The sequence below is a fragment of the Cavia porcellus genome, unplaced genomic scaffold (assembly GCF_034190915.1).
Source record: "Cavia porcellus strain 051 isolate PalLab524CR breed Dunkin Hartley unplaced genomic scaffold, mCavPor4.1 scaffold_4, whole genome shotgun sequence".
NCBI lineage: Eukaryota > Metazoa > Chordata > Mammalia > Rodentia > Caviidae > Cavia > Cavia porcellus.
In genome coordinates, this window is record NW_026947487.1 from 82052053 (window position 1) to 82070269 (window position 18217).

General features: G+C 37.8%; 1 protein-coding gene across 2 annotated transcripts in view; it reads left to right on the forward strand.

The window, feature by feature from the left end:
* Window positions 1–4043: 4043 nt before the first annotated feature.
* Eif4e (eukaryotic translation initiation factor 4E) overlaps window positions 4044–18217 on the forward strand; it is a 45168-nt gene continuing 30994 nt past the window's right edge. For both annotated transcript variants that reach the window (XM_003471973.4, XM_063247330.1), the window contains exon 1: window positions 4044–4223. In XM_003471973.4, the coding sequence (XP_003472021.2) occupies window positions 4206–4223 (18 nt within the window). In that variant the 5' untranslated portion in view covers window positions 4044–4205. The remainder of the gene's footprint in view (window positions 4224–18217) is intronic.

Consider the following 18217-nt stretch of genomic DNA (forward strand, 5'->3'; position numbering starts at 1 on the left):
AAAGAAAATAAAGCATGGCAAGTGATAGAGTAATAGAAATGCTAATTTAAACAGTCTGGTCAAGGCTTTTTTCAGGAGATAACACCAGAACAAAGACTTGAATGATATAAGAGGAAGAATCCTATAATTGTGTCATTCATTACACAAATGAGTGCTCCTCCTTGTGCTTGTTAGCTGCATCCTTTTGGTTCTTAGTCACACTTCTTTATATGGGTAGTGAACTATTTATATTTCTATGACTCAATATATCAGCTGGATTTTACAGTCAAAGAAGGAAATGCCTATGCTTCTTTCATCCTTTAAATATCCTTTACTGATTATTATAGTTTCCATTCCTAACTCAGTATTCTTTGGGTAGTTTCTTGTCAGACAGGTAAGTGGACTTGGAAGTAGAAGTACTTTGAAGAGAAATAGGTATTTGGAAGACCCTATCACAGGAAAGAGGCTATGGTATAAAAAATGAATTTTGGAATCAAGAAACTTGGGTTTGAATACAATTTACCATTGCCTATATGTCTTTTAATATTACTGAGCACATTTACTTATCTATAAAATGGGATGATAATGTTTAAATCACATAATTTTTTGTAAAAGTCAAATGAAGTAATCAACATAAAAGACGATTGGCATATGATATGAAATCATTGTTCATTAAGTACGTTTGTTCAAATATGTGGCAGTTCGGAATTTCCTCAAAAATAATAGTCAGGGGTTGATTCTCTAAAAGAATTCTTAAACATATTAGTGCATACTAAGAAACACAAATGGTAAATTGTATTTTCATCATTTTAATAATAGGTAACAATGAGTGCTTTTACTGTATTCTAGTAACTACTTTAAGTATAATATGTGAATTAACTCCTTTATCACTCATCCTGACTTTAAAAAATAAGTATTATTTTTACCACCTAATTCATGAAAAAAATGAGGTCCAAAGAGGCTAAATAATCTGCTTATGGTCATATACTAAGTAGTGGAGTTATAATTATGATAATTTGATACTTGTGCTCATGTTCTTAAATGTTAAACTATGTAATTATTAGTTAAAAGACTAGTCTGTTAGAAGCCATTATCTTACATTTTAAAGGAAAGTCACTGTCAAACATAGCAACAGTTTTCTGAAAAGCAAGTTAAAATATAACAATAGCCAAGAGTGAACAAAAAACTGGGAGTAGTGAGCACCATGCCTGTAATTCTGGCACGTGGAAGGCCAAGGAATGAGGGTCATCTAGAGTTCGAGGCCAACCTGCAATTCATAGTAAGTTCAACAGCAACCTGGACTACATAGCAATACCTTATCTCAAAAAACAAAACAAAACAAAGCAAAACAAAAAGAATGAATAGAGTTAAAAGATGTTAGTATCAGAAGTTAGTTTAGGTTACATCTAAAACTGCTTCCCAACAATACAACATTAAGGATCACTGATTTTATTATGCAATTTCATAATCTCTGTCTCAAAGCCTATTTATTTCAAGAAAAAATAGTTGTTTAGTACTGATCAGAGACCTTGAAAGATACCTAATTTAAGCAGAATGTTTAAAACTGTGAAGCCTGTTGACCACAAAATAACAAAAAGCTAGATAGTCGATAGTAATACTTTTGAATAGATCACAGCAGGTGTTAGTTTAAATCAGTTGAAAATCTCAGCAAAATGATGGCTTTGATTACCTAGGAAAATCAAGATAAAATTCCATGGCAGAGAGTTCAGCATATAATAAAGCAACTGTGTTTTATCAAATTATTTAAAGTCTTTCTGTATGAACTATAGCTACAAACAGCAGTAATGTACCACCTTCAAGAATATATCATGTAGAGAAAAGACCATGGTTATTTAGAGATGCTAAATGATATTCAGGGCCAGGGATATAGTTCAGAGGCACGAGTGCCTGCCTCGCAAGCGTGAGGTCATGAGTTCAATCTCTGGTACAAAATAAATACAATGATGGTCCATAGTTACAGGCTATAGTTATTATGTATAAACTATATAACTCAATCATAGAGAACAGTATTTCAGTACATAAATCTATCTTTATAAATCTACCTTTTCTTAAGTGTAAACACAAATATGGCAGCAAGGTAGTAAATGTGTTTGTGAATAGACAACTAAAACATAAATTTTTTGCTGGATACATTAGCATGGAGGCTATGTGTGACGGCATAGGTCTGTAGTTCCATCACTTGGGAAGCTGAGCCACAAATTCAAGACCAGCTTGAACCCGCCCTACATAATGAAATCTCATCTCAAAAAAAAATTACCATGGAGCTGGACATAGTGGTACACACTAGGTAACCATAATTACTTGAGAGGCTGAAGCAGGACTGCTTGAGACCACAAGTGCAGCCTAGGTTACATAATGAAAATCTATCCAAAAACAAAATTTAAAAAGATCAAAAATGAAATTAATCATTATTTGCAGATATAACTAAACAAAATGTAATCACCAAATCTTTGAGGTAGTAGTCTTCTTGTTTGTTTGTTTTAGACAGGGTCTCACTATGCAGTTCAGGCTGTCCTTGGGCTCACTTCACAAAGAAGTTAACCAGTTATCACCTTTAACCAGCAGAAAGCATCAGTGAGAGCAACAGTATGTACCTATTTTGAATAGTGTAACAATTTTTGTAAGAGGAAATCCATTTATCTGTTTATTTTTTAGAATTCTACTTTAGAACCTATTGGAGTGCAGCAGTCTAAACATAAAAGTTTTACTAGTCACCTCCACTATCCAAGTAAACCAAAGCATGTTTGGAAATGGCTTTGCGTTCTTAACACAAAATCAATTATACGTTAGTCAACCCAAGCATCCATTGTACATTCAATAATAGGTGTGACACAGCTCTGGATATTAGCGGCACCATAAGGAGACAGGCATAGGCAGCCTTGTTACATTGCTTTTCCTGGTGTTACTATTTTTAAGAGGTGAGAAGTACCAATGAGATTGTCTTTAATGGAGCACTATTCTAGTTCTCTTCCCCTCTACTTGTAGTATGAATAACCAGACTGTGCAGAATAACACTGTTCTGAAAAACAGGAAAGAAAATACAGCATGCCAAAGTGTTGACAAATTTCTAATTGCTAGTGATGGTTGTGAATATACAGTAATGGAGTCCTGAGCATTAAAACCTCTGAGGGCAGTTACTCTTGTAGGGAATGGGGGGTTGGGGAGGTACTGTGGTCCTAAAACTTTAAGTTTGCTTTGGTCCCATCAAGTAATAAAGTAAACAAAAGAAAACTTTAAAATAGTGCTTAAAACACAGGGCAGCAGGTGATGCCTAGGAAGGCACGCGATTGTTACGAAACTAACCTGAGTCCGATGCTTCGTCAAAGCTGGGGCATCATTACCACAGCTTGCCCTTGTGACGCAAGTGTATGATCATCTTAGGCTCATAAATGAAAAGTCGCGCACTGAATGGCTGGGTCGCTCGACTCAGGAGGACGAGTCAGCGCCCGGAGTCAGAGCCACCCCGGCTTCGCGACTCCGGACGCCGCCTGCGCTGGCACTCTACCTCGAGCCATTTCTGTCCGGCTAGAGCAGCCTACTGCAGCCGCGCCAACGCGACCCCGACGAGCCTTCCCTTCTCCATCTTCCACTCAGGGCGCGGCGGCCGGCAGGCACCCTCCTGGAGTGACGAGGCCCGGCGCCGCGTCCCCGTAGTGATGGCAACAAGCGCCCCGGCGTCCACGGGCCTAGGGTCCCGGTAGGGCTGACCGCGCTAAGCACTCCCGGACCGCACCTCTTTCTGAAACTACAGTACAAGAAAATGGTGGGAGGTCAAAAGAAAACTGAACACACAAATTATTAGTCCTAGGGCATTAAACAAGCAGATGAAGACTTATTGTGCGTGCTGAACCTGCGGATTCCAACCTTCCGGGGAGAATGAGAAGACAAGGCGGCCGAGGGCACAGCGACCGCTCCGGGTGCTGACAGGGCTGGCACTCCCCCAGCAGCACGCGAGCGTCTACCGCGCTGAGCCCGGCGCTCTGGCTACCGGCCACGTGACTACCCCAACGTCTTTGCCTTAGAAAAAGAAGAGACTTCATTTCCCAGAAGCCTCTCGTTTATCACGTAGCCACAGTTTCGCGCAGGCGCGGCCAGGGCCAAACGGATACGTCCGTCACGTGGGCAGTGCCCGGCCAATCCGGTTTGAATCTCATTTTTTCCTCTCACCCCCTCCAGGAGCGGTTGTGCGATCAGATCGATCTAAGATGGCGACTGTGGAACCGGTGAGAGTTGCCTTTGGCCCCCACCCCCGCGGGTCCCCGCGCTCAGTCTCCCTTTGGCCTAGGGCGCTGCGCGGGAATGCGTTCCCTGCACGCACGTTACTCTTGCCCGTCTTCCTCTTGCTGTCGGACCTGAGCTTCGGCGGGCAGCCGGGGGTGCCCCGGCGGCCGGCCGAGGCGGCGTGGAGCGCACACTTTCCGACGGGGGCCGAGGCTGGGAGCCGTGGGGGAGGGGCGCGCGGCGCCAGCGGGGTCCCCGAGGTTCGCCGGGGACGGCGGCCGACGCGGCGTAGGTGTGCGGGGCTGTTCGTGACGGAGGGTCTTGGGAGGCACCGGGAGGATAGTGCGAGCCGATCTGGGAGGACGACGAGGAGGGAGCCCGGCAACCTCTCCTTCCCTTTCTCCCGCGCTGGGGTGCCTGGCGCGCCGTCTCCCTGGATCGCGGACTGGGAGCCGTGGGCACGCGGGGCTGGGAGGTGAGAGGGACGGGCGCGGGGTCGCGGCGGCTACAGGGGAGCGCGTGTTGCTCTTGCGCGCTAGGGGCTGCGGCGGGTGCGGTAAGGATGGGTGGTGGATTGGTGGAAAGAGGCCCGCGGGGAGCGCGCGGAGCCTAGGAGGGCGGAGGTGGCAGCGGTGGTGGAGGGGGGGGGTGTTACATTGTCCTCGCCCCTCGTGCTGGGCACTGTGCTGTCATGGAGAAGGGAAGGGGAGGAGCGAGGCCTACTCTGGCTGCAGCCTGTCTGCCGGCCGGACCTGCTGCGCTACGCTCGCGCATGTTCCCATTCATTCATCCACTCCTCGCGGCGCGCACTCCTCCAGGCGCTTGGATCCTGGTACCGCGTGTCTCTAGTGAAGTCTGGGAAGTTTTCTTACAGTTCATTGAAAATAGTAGCTTAACATTTAAGGTCATTTTTTATTTGATTTTTTTCCCTTTCCATATGTGCTGCAGGCTCTCCTTTCAATGTAGGCGCCATTTAAACTTAGTTGAAGCAAGCTGATCTTAGGACAGAAAATCAAAGGCGGAGGGTACTTATTTCTCCATAGTTCTTTTTGGAACTAGTTCACAGAAACTTTTGGGGCTTTCCGTTTTAGGAATGTCACACCTACGTGACAGTATTTCAGGTACATAATTGAATACATACATTAGCAAAAGACCGTTGACACTTTGGAGCCTGTACTAGATCTTTCTCGACAGATATATCTGTGTCTGTTTATGGTGGTTTGTTATTTTGGTAATGGTTTACCAGTAACAATAAAAAGAGCTATAGATGATCAAAAACATTTTATTACATTGATGCAAACTGCTGAAAGTTTTCAACATACAAGTCAACTTTTCTGCTTGATTGTTATTTATAGATTTTATTTTTGTTTCCAGAAATTTGGTTGACCGTAAAACTAAGTTGCTAATAAAATCAACCGATTTTGAAACAATATTATATATAATTAAGATGAATGTGTACAATTCAAACTTAAAGCTTTTGATAGGATCTGATGTCCATTTTTAAATTCAAAAAAGCACAGTTGGTGACTAAGGCAAAGAGTGAAAACTTCTGAACAATAAAATAATGTATTCTGTGATGTTGTAGTAACCTCTAGGTCCTTTGAATTTTGCACAGCTATGGCATTGTTTCAGCAACAGAATAGGGAAGGACTATTTTGAGCCAATAAATATTTATAGCCATTGATGGGTTTAGGATGGTGTACCAGGTGTTAAGGTATAAAGTTATACAAAATGTGATTCAACCTTGTTCGTATAAACTTTTCAGGAGCTTAATTTCCAGTGTTGTGGTCACTGGTATGGTATTACAGTACTGACCCAGAGAGATTTTGAGAGTGGTGAGTTTAAATTTAGGGAGATGAGAATTCCAAAAATCCAAAATACATGAAGGCTGAAACTTAGATTGAATCTATAATTGTTTGAGAATATATCTAAAATAATATCGAAGTGTTCATTTTTTGTGAAAAATGCAAATTTTTACTACTTTTATTGCACCTTTGGCCACGGGTAGTAATGGAGAAATCTTTTGACAGTTTTATTTAGTGCAGAATGTTGAACTCAGGGTCTTTGGTTTCCTAAGCACACTCTCAGCCCCAGCAGTTTTAAATAGTTTAAAAAAAAAAAAAACCAGCTGAGTAATGTGAAACTGTATTGGGTTGCAGTTGAGGCGCCTGTGGTGAATTCTGAAGCCTGTAAAAATTATATTCATTTATATTTGAGCTACTTTGTGAATTTCCTTAATGCTTTTCTGCTGTGCATAGTCATAAGTACTTACATAGCCATAGGTTTTTATTAAGGAAAAAAATTTTTTTTGTGCTTGTCTTCCCACCTTTTTTAGACACTTGGAAGTTTTTATAGAAATTACATAATATATCAATCATTTTTAGCTTGGTTTTTTTTTTTTTTGGTGTTGGGGATCGACCTCATGACTTTGCACTTGCCAGGTAGGCATTTATGCCGCTGAGCTAAATCCCCAGTCCCTTTAGTTTGATATTTATGTGTGGTTATAAGTGTATATCAGTTTAGTTACATTAGTGTATGATTTATAAATTCTGTCACTTCAAAGGGAGAAATTAAGGAAAATCATTTTACTTCTTTCCAAGTAATATGTCAGAATTTTGAATATTGGGACAGTACTCTTAATCATTTTGTTAGCATTTGAATTGTGGCTAGTTCAAAATTACTGTTAGTGAAGATGGCAAGACAGTTTCTCTAGGACAGGCCATTTTACCGCCAGTGGCTTACGTTCTTCATGACTTTATCTTCATTCCGTATTGTTCGATATTGGACTGTTGTTAATTTTTTTCTTTTTCCTAAGAGATAATTTTGATTTCTCTAAAGAAAAATAATTGTTCTTGCTTTCACATTGTATTTTGAATTTTTATATTGTGCGGTACATTAATTTCATAAGAATCAAATTGGACAGCTGCAAACCTACTATTTACAAATGTAATGTGTTTTGTATTGCCATGCATTTTAAAAAGATTTAAATATATACCAACAAGTGATATATAATAGAATTAATGCATTTATGACTAGAAAACTGCTGATTGGTGGACTTATGTCAATTAACTTAGGTGTTTTTTCCCTCACTAAATAACTTACTGTATCAGAGTTAATTAACCCAGTAAGTATGTTTTTGGTATTCATAATTCAAATTGCACTTCAATTTATGTAAATTTGATGCAATTTGAACAGAAAAGTATGGGCAAATAACGCTTTTATAAAATACTGTATACCTTATATCTGTCTGATAATATAGAAATTTCTAAGTTTAGCTGAAAAATAACAAGAAGATAGCTTAAATTTGATTTTGAGGGCCTAGAATATAGCTCAGCGCCACAGTGCCTACCTGGTAAGTTTGAGGTCATGGATTCAATTCCCGATACCAAAAAAAAATTTTTTTTTTTTGTTTTGATTTTTCAGTAGGGTTTAAAGATGATGATCTGTTACGAAAAACTGGACAAAGCTAGTAGGGCTCCATTAAGTGTGCTGCATGCATGGTAGTAATAAGCACATATGTCATTTTCTCCTGCTAGGGAATTCACACAGCTGCCTTTTGATTATCAACTCTTGATTATTAGCAAGAAATACGAAACCTACAACCTGCAACCTTCAGATACTCATCTCATTCTTACCCTCACCTTAAATATCAACTGTTCCATCTGAAGTCCATAGTCATGTCTAGAGAGAAAAGGGTTTGTTTTGTCTCAAACACTGATGCTCATTTCCCTTCCACTTGGTATTTTTTTTTAGACATAATTCTACAGAAATAGTGGGAAGTTTAGCTACACTATTCAGTAAGTTTCTGTCAAATCATGACAAACCTAAATACTGCTGTATTTCCAGGAGTATAGATGTAGAGTCCTGTGCAGCTAAGTTTTGTTTTGAGACAAGATTTTGCTGTGTATTTCAGACTGGCCTCGAACTTACAGTACCTGGCTCAGCTTCCAAAGTGCTGTGATTATAGGCATGTACCACCACTCTCAGTTTTGTAAAAAATCACTTTTTAAAATTAGTTGTGGTCTGGGCACTTGGGAGGCTGAGGCAGGATAACTGAGTCCAAGGCCAGCATGGGCTACATAGTGATTTCAAGGCTAGCTTGAACTATATATATAGAAAGATGTGGTCTAAAAAAAAAGTGAACTTTTAAACACACAGTGTTTATAGCCACCTTTTTCTTTGTGGTTTGTGTGTGTGATTTTGGGAATTGAACTGAACTACATTGTAAACTTGCTAAACTTCATCTGCATTTTTTTTTTTTTTTTAATTGTAAAGGATCTTGCTCAGTCTTAAAGTTGCTCAGGCTGGTCTTGAACTTGAGATCTTCTGCATCAGCCTCCCAAAGTGTTGGGAGTTTCAAGCCTGTGCCATGAGGCCCAGTTGTAACAGCTATCTTTAATGTAGTTTATCTATGTTTCTCTTTTTTTCCTCCTCATGCAGTATGGGGTGTTGACTGTATAACCTCACACATGCTAGGCAAGTGCTCTGCTACAGAACTGCATCATCAGGGCTATTTAAAATTTTGAGATAGAATCTTGCTCAGTTGCCCAAACTGGACTCTAACTTGGGATCCTTCTTCCTTGGTCTCTCAAATAGTAGGGGTTACAGGTATGCATCATCACATTCAGCAGTGCTTTCTTTCTTGTTTGCGTTTTGTTCTGTGACAAAGTCTTATCCAGGGTGTCCTTGAACTCTTGATCCTCTTATTTATTAATAATTGTAGACATAACACTTATTCTATGTCATGGACCTCACAGCGTTCATTTAATTCTTTTAGTGACCCTATAAGGTAGTTAGTATTATAGTATATTCTTTTTTCACGGAAATTAATTTTGTTTTATTAACTCACCCTTGGATCACTACAGCTCATTGGTAGTGGGGTGAAGTTCAAACTAAAGCAGCTAGATGATTTCAGAAAGGGAGATTAGTTTTTTATGAATTTAATAGGCTTTTTTGCTATAGCTATAAAATAAAAATATGTAGACAGTTAAAATTTTTAAGGCATTGTTAATAGACTATCATTTTGGATACAAAAGTATAGAATTATAAGAATATAGGATCTGGATTTCTGAATTAGAGGACTAAACTGCAGTTAACTGTAGTCCTTGATATCTAAGAGGATTGATTCCAGGACCCCTGGAGATATACCAATATCTGCTTATGTTCAAGTGTCTTACATATAATAGTGTAGGATTTGCATATAATCTGTACATATTATCTAACTTGACAGTCTCTGAATTACACAGTAATATTAATTCAACAGAATTGCTGTGCATTTTGTGTTATTTAAAGAATAATGACCCAAAAAATGACAAAAATGTATGTACATGTTCAAATACAGATTTTTTTTTTAATCCCCAAATGTTTCCCTATGAGCTTGGTTGAATTGCAGTAACATGCCTCGAGTTAGGGAAGGTTGACTGTACTACTCACGTTTAGTAGGCTTCAAACTTTGTAGATAAATTTCTGAAGCAAATGTCTACTTCCCTTTTGGTTTCTTGTGTGATTTGCTAGTTAAATTATTTTGCTAGTGAAAGTTTTTAGTAAATTTTTTAAAAGTTTAAGTTCCCTAAATAATATTAATAACTTTAGGGAACGATACGGCAAAGTATGACAGTTGTTACTGAAAAGTTTCAAGTAAATTTATGCGTGCTTTATGTATTTTAAGCTTGTTATTATAATGTGCTATACAGAAATGTTTTTCTGTACTCTGCTTAATTGCAATTGTAAAGATTTAAAAGTAATAAGGTCTTACAAGGTAACGCTAGAAAATTCTCCAACTTGGGCAACTTAGCAAAATCCTGTCTAGAAATAAAAAGGGCTAGGGATGTATCTTAATGTGAAGGCCTGGGTTTAATCTCCAATACCAGGGTTGTTGGTATAGTTTGTGTGGCCACAATACAAGGTACAAATATTTGCTGCCTAATAGAAATATTTTCTTTGTGTTTGTTTCCTATTAAATAAAATGAATATTTTATAAGTAAGGAGTTCATATTTCAAATGTTTTTAAACAGGGTCTCATGTTTTCAGGCTGATCAGACTCATAGCCTAGGCAGGTGTCTTTTTTTTTTTTTTTTTTGATACCAGGAATTGAACTCAGGACCTCGCACTTGCCAGGCAAGTACTTATGCTGTTGAGCTATATCCCCAGCTTAAGGTGTCGAATTTATGATCTTCCTTCTTCAGCTTGCTTGCTTGCTTTTTTTTTTTTTTTGTTTTGGTACCAGTGATCAAATTCACAACTGCGCGCCAGGCACTAATGCTGCTGAGTTAATCCCCCCCCTTTATTAAAAGTTTTTTTTATTTTGGTACCAAGGAGCAAACTCACAACCTTTCGCTTGTCAGGCAGGCACTTTTGCCGCTGAGCTGAATCCCCAGCTTTCCCTCAGCTTTCTAAATACCACCATGACTGGCAATCTTTTTTCCCTACAAATATCTGATAGTACCTAAGTGAGAGCTAGAACTAAAACCTAGGTCTCAAACTTTTATTGTCCTGTTCAAGGAAAAAATACAAATAAAATTAAAGTGTCTGACTCTTTCTAAACTTGAACATGAGGGATTAAAAGTAATGCATATAAGGGGCTGGGGATTTAGCTCAGTGGCATAAGCACCTGCCTTGCAAGCAGGCAGTCGTGAGTTCGATCCCCGGTACCGATAAAAAAGAAAAAGACAAAAAAAAAAAAAGTAATACATATACAATTAAGTTAAATATAAAATTCTGGTAAAAGTATAGATCAGATGGTTTAGTTGGTGGGATTGATGTGGAAAAACCAGGATCAAATTGGATGGAAGACACAGGCACTGAGGAGTTGGAAGGCCACTTTTTAATCATGGTAGCAGGCTGACGGAAACTGAGTTCAAATCACCAGCCTTGTCTTACGGTTAAACAAACACCTATGTATGTTTTGAGCTGGAAAAGGTGATAGCAGGTTATTTTATAATTGATTACATAGACTGGGTCTTATGTTCAAGGCTGAAGGGAGTTTCTTAAGGTCAGTGAAGCACTTGAGTGAACAGGAAGAATCAATCATTACCTTTAACTTAGGAAAACAAGAGTACTTTCTTGGGTGAGTTATCTTTTTGGGGCTTTTGAAGGAAGGGTACTGGGGATCGAACTCATGACCTCACGCTTGCCAGAGGTGCTCATGCCATGAGCTAAATCCCCAGCCTTGGGTTATGTCTATCTTACAAGTTACAGCTGGTATTGGAATCTCAAGGCTAGCTGAGTCTGTATGGGCTAGGCCTGTCTTTTCTGCTCTTAATATACAGGTTGAAATTTTCTTTACAGGCTTAGGAGTAGGTTTTTTTTTTTCTTTATTCATTTGAACTAATTCTTTGTTATGTTTTGGATTTGTAGATGATGGTATTTAACTTTTACTGTATTTTTGTATTTTCTTGAATTAATATACTCATGGTCTAAAATTTGAAATGAGTACCTTGAGCATCTGTATTATATAAAAATGCATAGAATTATAAAAATCAGTATGGTATATAGTAAGAATAGTGTTAATAAAAAACATAATAAAAAATTGCCTGGCACAAAGTCTAATTTTTTATTAATGTAAAATACTTCTTACCTATCCCTGGCCACTTAGTCTTCTTTCCAAAGCATCCATATTTACTAGATGTTGAATGGCTATAGGATCATTCGAGAGAACTTTCTCTAATAATGGAAATGTTCTGTTTTGTTCGATAGAGTAGCCATGCACATGGCAGTTGAGCACTTTAAAATGTGGTATGTCAACTAAGGAAATTAATTTTAAACCTTATTTTAATGTTAAAAACTTAAGCTACGGATAGGGGATTTAGTTCAGTGGCAAAAGTGCCTGCCTGGCAGGCATAAGGTCATGTATCCTATTCCTGGTACCAAAAAAACAAAACGAACTTTAGCCACATGTATTCTGAATTCCAAATCCCAGTGTGGCTCTAGAATCTCTAACTGTGCTGTATACAGAACACATGCATGCTTGTTGTATGTAAATTTTTGTAAGTCATGATTGGATATGTCCAATTTGATTGGGTAATGTTTTAAGCTTTGAAAGATACCTATTTGATCTGTATGGAATTAGAATTAATTCTGTGTATTATTTTTTCAAACTTTGCAAGTGAGTCTTACAGTGTTCAAAATTTCCATTCTTTGCCAGCATATACATAGTGATGTCTCCTCTTAATGCTGGCCCCTATTTAGGAAGACACCTCTTGAGGCAACCAGTAGCATCAGTTCTCTTTTTATAGACTTTTTGTATATACAAACATGTGATTTTATTTTTTTTAAGCAAATGTTAACCTGCTATATGTACTTCTAGAACCTTCCATTTTTTTTGCCTCCTGTTTGTGTAGCATTATGTATCATCAGCTTTCTTTTCTAATGGTGTATATTATATTGTATGCTTTTAATATAATTATTTCTGTATTGATCAATATAACATTTCTGTGTGCTATTTCAAACATTGCTGTGATAAGTGCTTTACTTTGTTTACTTTTGTTTTTTCTCCTGGTATTAAGATTGAACCCATAGCCTTTGCACTGAGCTACATCCCCAGGTTTGTTTGTTTTTTAGCTTTGAGACAGAATCTTGCTAAGATTACCAGGCTGGCCTTGAATTTATGATCCTTTTACCTCTACCTTCCCGAGTGCTGAGATTATATAGATACTGTTAAGCCATGGCTGGCTTAATAACTTATTATTACATACAAGAGGTAGTGTATCTGTAGAGTATTTTGACAACAAATTTAAAAGCTAAAAACTACTGATCAAATAAAATGCTTTTGGTACTATAGTACTTATCAAGGTTACAAGTTTTTAGCAATCTCCTTTAATGAACACAATTTTTATATGTAGAAATAAAGTATAACACGTATGTTTTACAGTAATAAGCTAGGAACCCAAGTTATCTTCCACTCCCAGTACTTCAACTGTTTCTTGTATTTCATCATACCATTATTTCTTTGACCCCCTCATTCTGGTTTTTGTCTTAATCATTCACTTGTTTTGTAGCAGTAATCTCCACGGTATCTCTCAGCTGCTTATTTAGGTGATGTGCAAGGAAAGGACAGTACGGCTCCTTGTTGGGTAAAAGTTACTAAGGGAAGGTAATTAAGTATGTCTTCTGGTTGATAGTTTAACTTCAGCTTGTACAATTTAGAGTTCTTCCTGGGGAAGCCAGTTGGCAAAATCATGAGCATGTCCTGGGTAACATACAATTACAGTTGTTATCTGGCTGGGCTCTGGTGCAGGCCCAGCAAAGAGCCTTCAGTAGATAAGTCGTCTAGGCCAGTAGTCTGTGCCAGTAGGCCACTCTGCATTTTAAGATTCAGTTCATACCCCTTTGATCCATGGAGGGAGCCGAACACCAAGGAGAGGAAAGAAACTTTATTAATAATGTGGTTGAACTAAGTTATGCAAGAGTAGATTAAAATCTGTGCCAGATACTTTGGAGCATTTTGTGCTTTTCATTTTTTTAAGTGTTTATGTGTTGCTAGGGCCTTACATGCGGTAGGCAGGAAGTTTTAACACCAAGTCCCTCTTTGTTTTCCAGAAAAAGTAGAATGAATAATAGGCACCTTGGGTTATAGCAGCCATCAAATCACATTCCTCCACTGACACTTACTTGAATCATGTTGTTTAATCTTGACTGTTCCTCTTTGTATCTGTTTCATATTGGCCATGGCATCTGACTTCTGTGTTGCATGCCACCATTTACTGTGCCCATTGTCTTCCTCTTACTTGGTCTTTTGTCTCACGTCAGTAGATCACAACTCTAGTACTTTTTTTAAAAAAAAAGATACAAGGGAGTTAAAGATTTTCAGACCTTTGAGATGATGAGGAGGAATATTAGAATATGCCTGCTTTTCATGCATCAGACACTTCAGTGTTTAGCCTTGCTCTTAACCTTACATTTTTGAATTACTAGGAAAGTGACATTTACATTTTACTCTTTTTTTTTTTTTTTTTTTTATATCGGTACTGGGGATCGAACTCAGGACTGCCTGCTTGCAAGGCAAGTGCTTATGCCGCTGAGCTAAATCCCCAGCCCCAACATTTACATTTTAAAATAATGTAATAAGAAGTTGCATTCAAATGATTTACAGTTTTTCTGTAACATTGGCAAAAAGTACCAGGAATAGTAAACCTAGTAAGTAATTCATAATTTGCCAAGGTTAAGTACTTCCTCAAATTTCTAGAAATTATGAACCTAACAAGTAATTTGCAAGATTCATGAAAAAAGCTGAGGAATTCTGCTGAGGGATACAAGGGAGGAGTTCAGTAAATGTAAAAATGTAGGAAATTAAGAAATTTCATGCATTCACTATAAATGAGATCAAAATACTAAAACCTTTGCAAGGTGGAGGTACCACATTTCATTCAGTACTCTACATATACTTGGGCCTCCCAGCTGAAGAATAGTTTTTGCATTTTAAAGGGGTGTAGCAAAACAAACTGAAGAATAAGCGTTAGATTATCACTCTGACATATTTACTTCCAAATTTTTTAAAGTTTGCTGACCAATTTTTTTAAGAGGATAAAATCAATGGAAACAAACCAGTGTGAGAGATACAGAACTTCAAAACATTATGAAATCAATAATAGTTATGGTAATGCCTTTTGATGTTTTCAAAATAGCTGCAGCTAACTTTGGAAATCATAAAAAACAGAACGGAATAAAATTAAAACAATAAAAATGAAACAATGGATGCAATAAAGAATTTCAAACAAGCCAATAGTAAATCCAAAATGGCTACCATAGTATATCTTGCTATCCTTGAAATAGTTTCCCCAGCCACTAGATTTATCATAATCAAATGAAAGAGACTAAAAACTCAACCCAGCAAAACAATGGAAATAATATAGAACCTCAAAACAGGACTATAGGGAGTCAACAATAGCTGCAACCCTCAGAAGGAGATTCCCCCCTAGATGCCACACTGAGTACCACTTATCCTCTGACCCTACATATCATCAAACCACTGGCCCTAGACCTACAATGTTAGTGAAACACCATAATGCTACAGGCATCCGATTGCACTTTACCCATCACAAGCTGTATTTCTCTGGGTAAGACAGTGGGTTACGGAGGATGGTAGGATGGGCGTATGTCTTGTTTGCCAGCCTGCCTGCTGGGAGGGGCTGGGCTCTGGCTGTTATGTTCAGTGGTAGCCTGTGCATGGTGTCAGTTCCCAGACTGGGCTTGTTTGCCACTGTGCCCATTGTTGTCTCTCTCTTTAGTCTGTGGATGGCACTGATTTACGGGGAGAGGCTTGGGTCTAGCTTTTTCCAATCCAGCAGTGGCCTATGCATGGTGCTTGTTTGCCTGCGGCCATTGTTCTCTGTCCCCCTACTCTGCGAATGGCTGCTAACCTGTGTTGTATAAAATGTTTGTGAAGTTTATTTAGAGATATAAACAAATGAGAATTGACAGTAAGTTTTTTAAAAGGAAGAGAGAAAGGAAATGGGAAACTTGCTCTACCATTAGAAAAAAATTACTAAACAAAGGTAACTTTTTAAAATATACTGGTGCAGAAAGAGATTGGTAGATCATTGGAACACACTTGGCAATTAGAGTTTAGTGTTTTGATTCTGTTTATACAGAATGTAGGTATTAAATTCAAGAGTTAACATCTTCATTTATTATTGAAGTTACATATTTGAACTTCAGTGTAATATTTGAAACATTTAAATCAGTATGAGGAAAATGATCTAATTTCAACAGTTAAATGTCTTCTATTAATGTGTTTTGCATGCAGCTATTTGTTGTGCTACGGTTGAAAGTCAGGACCTTGGTGCTGTGTGACTAAGCTGCACTTTCAGCAACGGTTGTAGTGATACTTTGGTTTATGTATGAACTCTTGTCTTCATGGCTTGATAGTTCATTTCTTTTCAGTGCTGAGTTGTTTCTTTTGTTCTTTCTTTGGATTTGGTACCCTAAACGACTCAAAACACTCATTGTTTATTCAGGTTTATATTCTGCTTTTGTCCATATCAGTATAAACATTTGAAAATGTGTTTTCTCAACATTGGGTTTAGTGCCTGCATCTTGAATACCATGCATTTTTGTTTTGGTTTGGTTTTTTACCCTTTTTATATCATTCATAGATCTATGGATATCTTTTTGTTATTTAGTAAGATAAAATCTGTAAAAATGACTCTTCTGACAGTTTCTTGAAAAGAACTTCTTAGTAATCTTAATTCACTAAAGAATATAGATCTTTCTGTAGTTGCAAGATTGAGTTCATTAATTTAGGCCTGAAAGTAAAAGAGTGCATATCCATAGTGATGGGGGATCTGAAAGCATTCCCTGATAACAGCCTGCACTGGCACACATGCCAGAGGTTCACCACCATTGCAACTGCAGGGCATAAGAAGTACCTAGCTATAGTTGGTTTTCCAAGTTTTTGCATAAACAATTTCTACAAGGTACATTTTCTTTTGTAAGGTGATTGTTAGTATATAATAATGTCCTTATAAAAACTACAGTTTACGTTGATATTTTAACCTCTTTTACCATTACTGAACTTCTAAAAAACACAACTTGTAGCATTCACTGGCTTATTTGTTTAAACTGAACAATTTAAATTAAAAACAATTTAGTTAGTATCATTAAATTTTAGTTAACATTTTTCAGCAAGTTTAGAAGGTATGAGTTTATGTAGCACTTAAAATTCTTTAAAAGGCTTGATTTTAATTAATTAATTGTTATTATTATTATTGTTGTCTTTTTGAGGTAGGGTCTTGCTATACAGTTCAGGCTGACCTTGAACTTTGTAGCTGACACTGGGCTTAGCTCACAGCAGTCCTCCTGCTTCAGCCTCCCAAGTACCAAGAGTACAGGCGTGCACTACCACACCTGGCTTAAATTTTATTTATGAGGCCATCCCTTTGTTGTGCTGGGGATCTAACCCATGGCCTCCCACGTGGTAAGCAAGCACTCTTCGACTGAACTACAAACCTGAGGCCTATCAATAAAGTTTTAAAGAATCCTTGTGATAGCAGTTACCATGCTACTGCAACCAGTTTTCTGCAGTGTAAATTCTTGATTTAGTGTGATTTTAGTGTTAATGGATACATTTTGAACTATAGTTTTGATAATGTTCATCTTATTTAACCCTACCCTTACCCCTCACCTTCTGCCCCACTACTGGGAATTGAAGCCAGGCAGGCACTCTGCCACTGGGCTATATACCTAGCCCTTTGTAGTTACTTGAAAATGCAAATATTCTGATACCAGTTGGCTTAAATAGCAGTTGACATTTAAGTTTTATTGTTAGCCTTGTTATGATTCTAGATCATGCATCTGTTTATTTGTTGTGTTTCTGCCATTGTTCCTAATCTGAATTTATAATTTTGTCCTAGGCTCTATAAAATGTGAATGCATACACATGTGTACACACAGACACATGGCTCCCTTAAGAATTAGTTTTGAAATACAGCAAGATGCTCTTGTGAGTTACTAGTAGGTCATTAAAATACCCCCAAGTTTTAAAATTTTGTGTGTTACAAGATCAGAAATTCAAGTATGAGTTGTTGGTATTTTGTTTGCTTTAATAAAACATAGTTTAGTTTGCTGACTATCCAGATGCTATAGACTGACAGATTTGGTCAGCTCTGTTTACTTACAGGTCTGGTCCTCATCATTAAATTTGACCAGGCAACTAGATTATTACTTAAGTAGATTAAACATTGTTGAATTTTTAAGTATTTTTAGGTACAATCTTACAAATCACAACTCTTCTCAGTACTCCAGCTACCATTGTTTAGGCCCTAATTTAATTATCAGTGGCAATTTTTAATGTTTCATCAAGAATTAAGTTTTTAATAAGGCAAGTAGTGAGGCCGTGCTTGCTCTTTTGCACTAAATGTACCAATTTCCATGTGGGGAGGTTTTGTAGGGAGTTTGCTAAAAAGATACCTGAGAACTGAGTACAGCATTTGGATTCAAGAAGACAGAGTAAAGTATGAAATTCTGTCTGCACATTTGTAATAAATAATGTTCTAAGTAA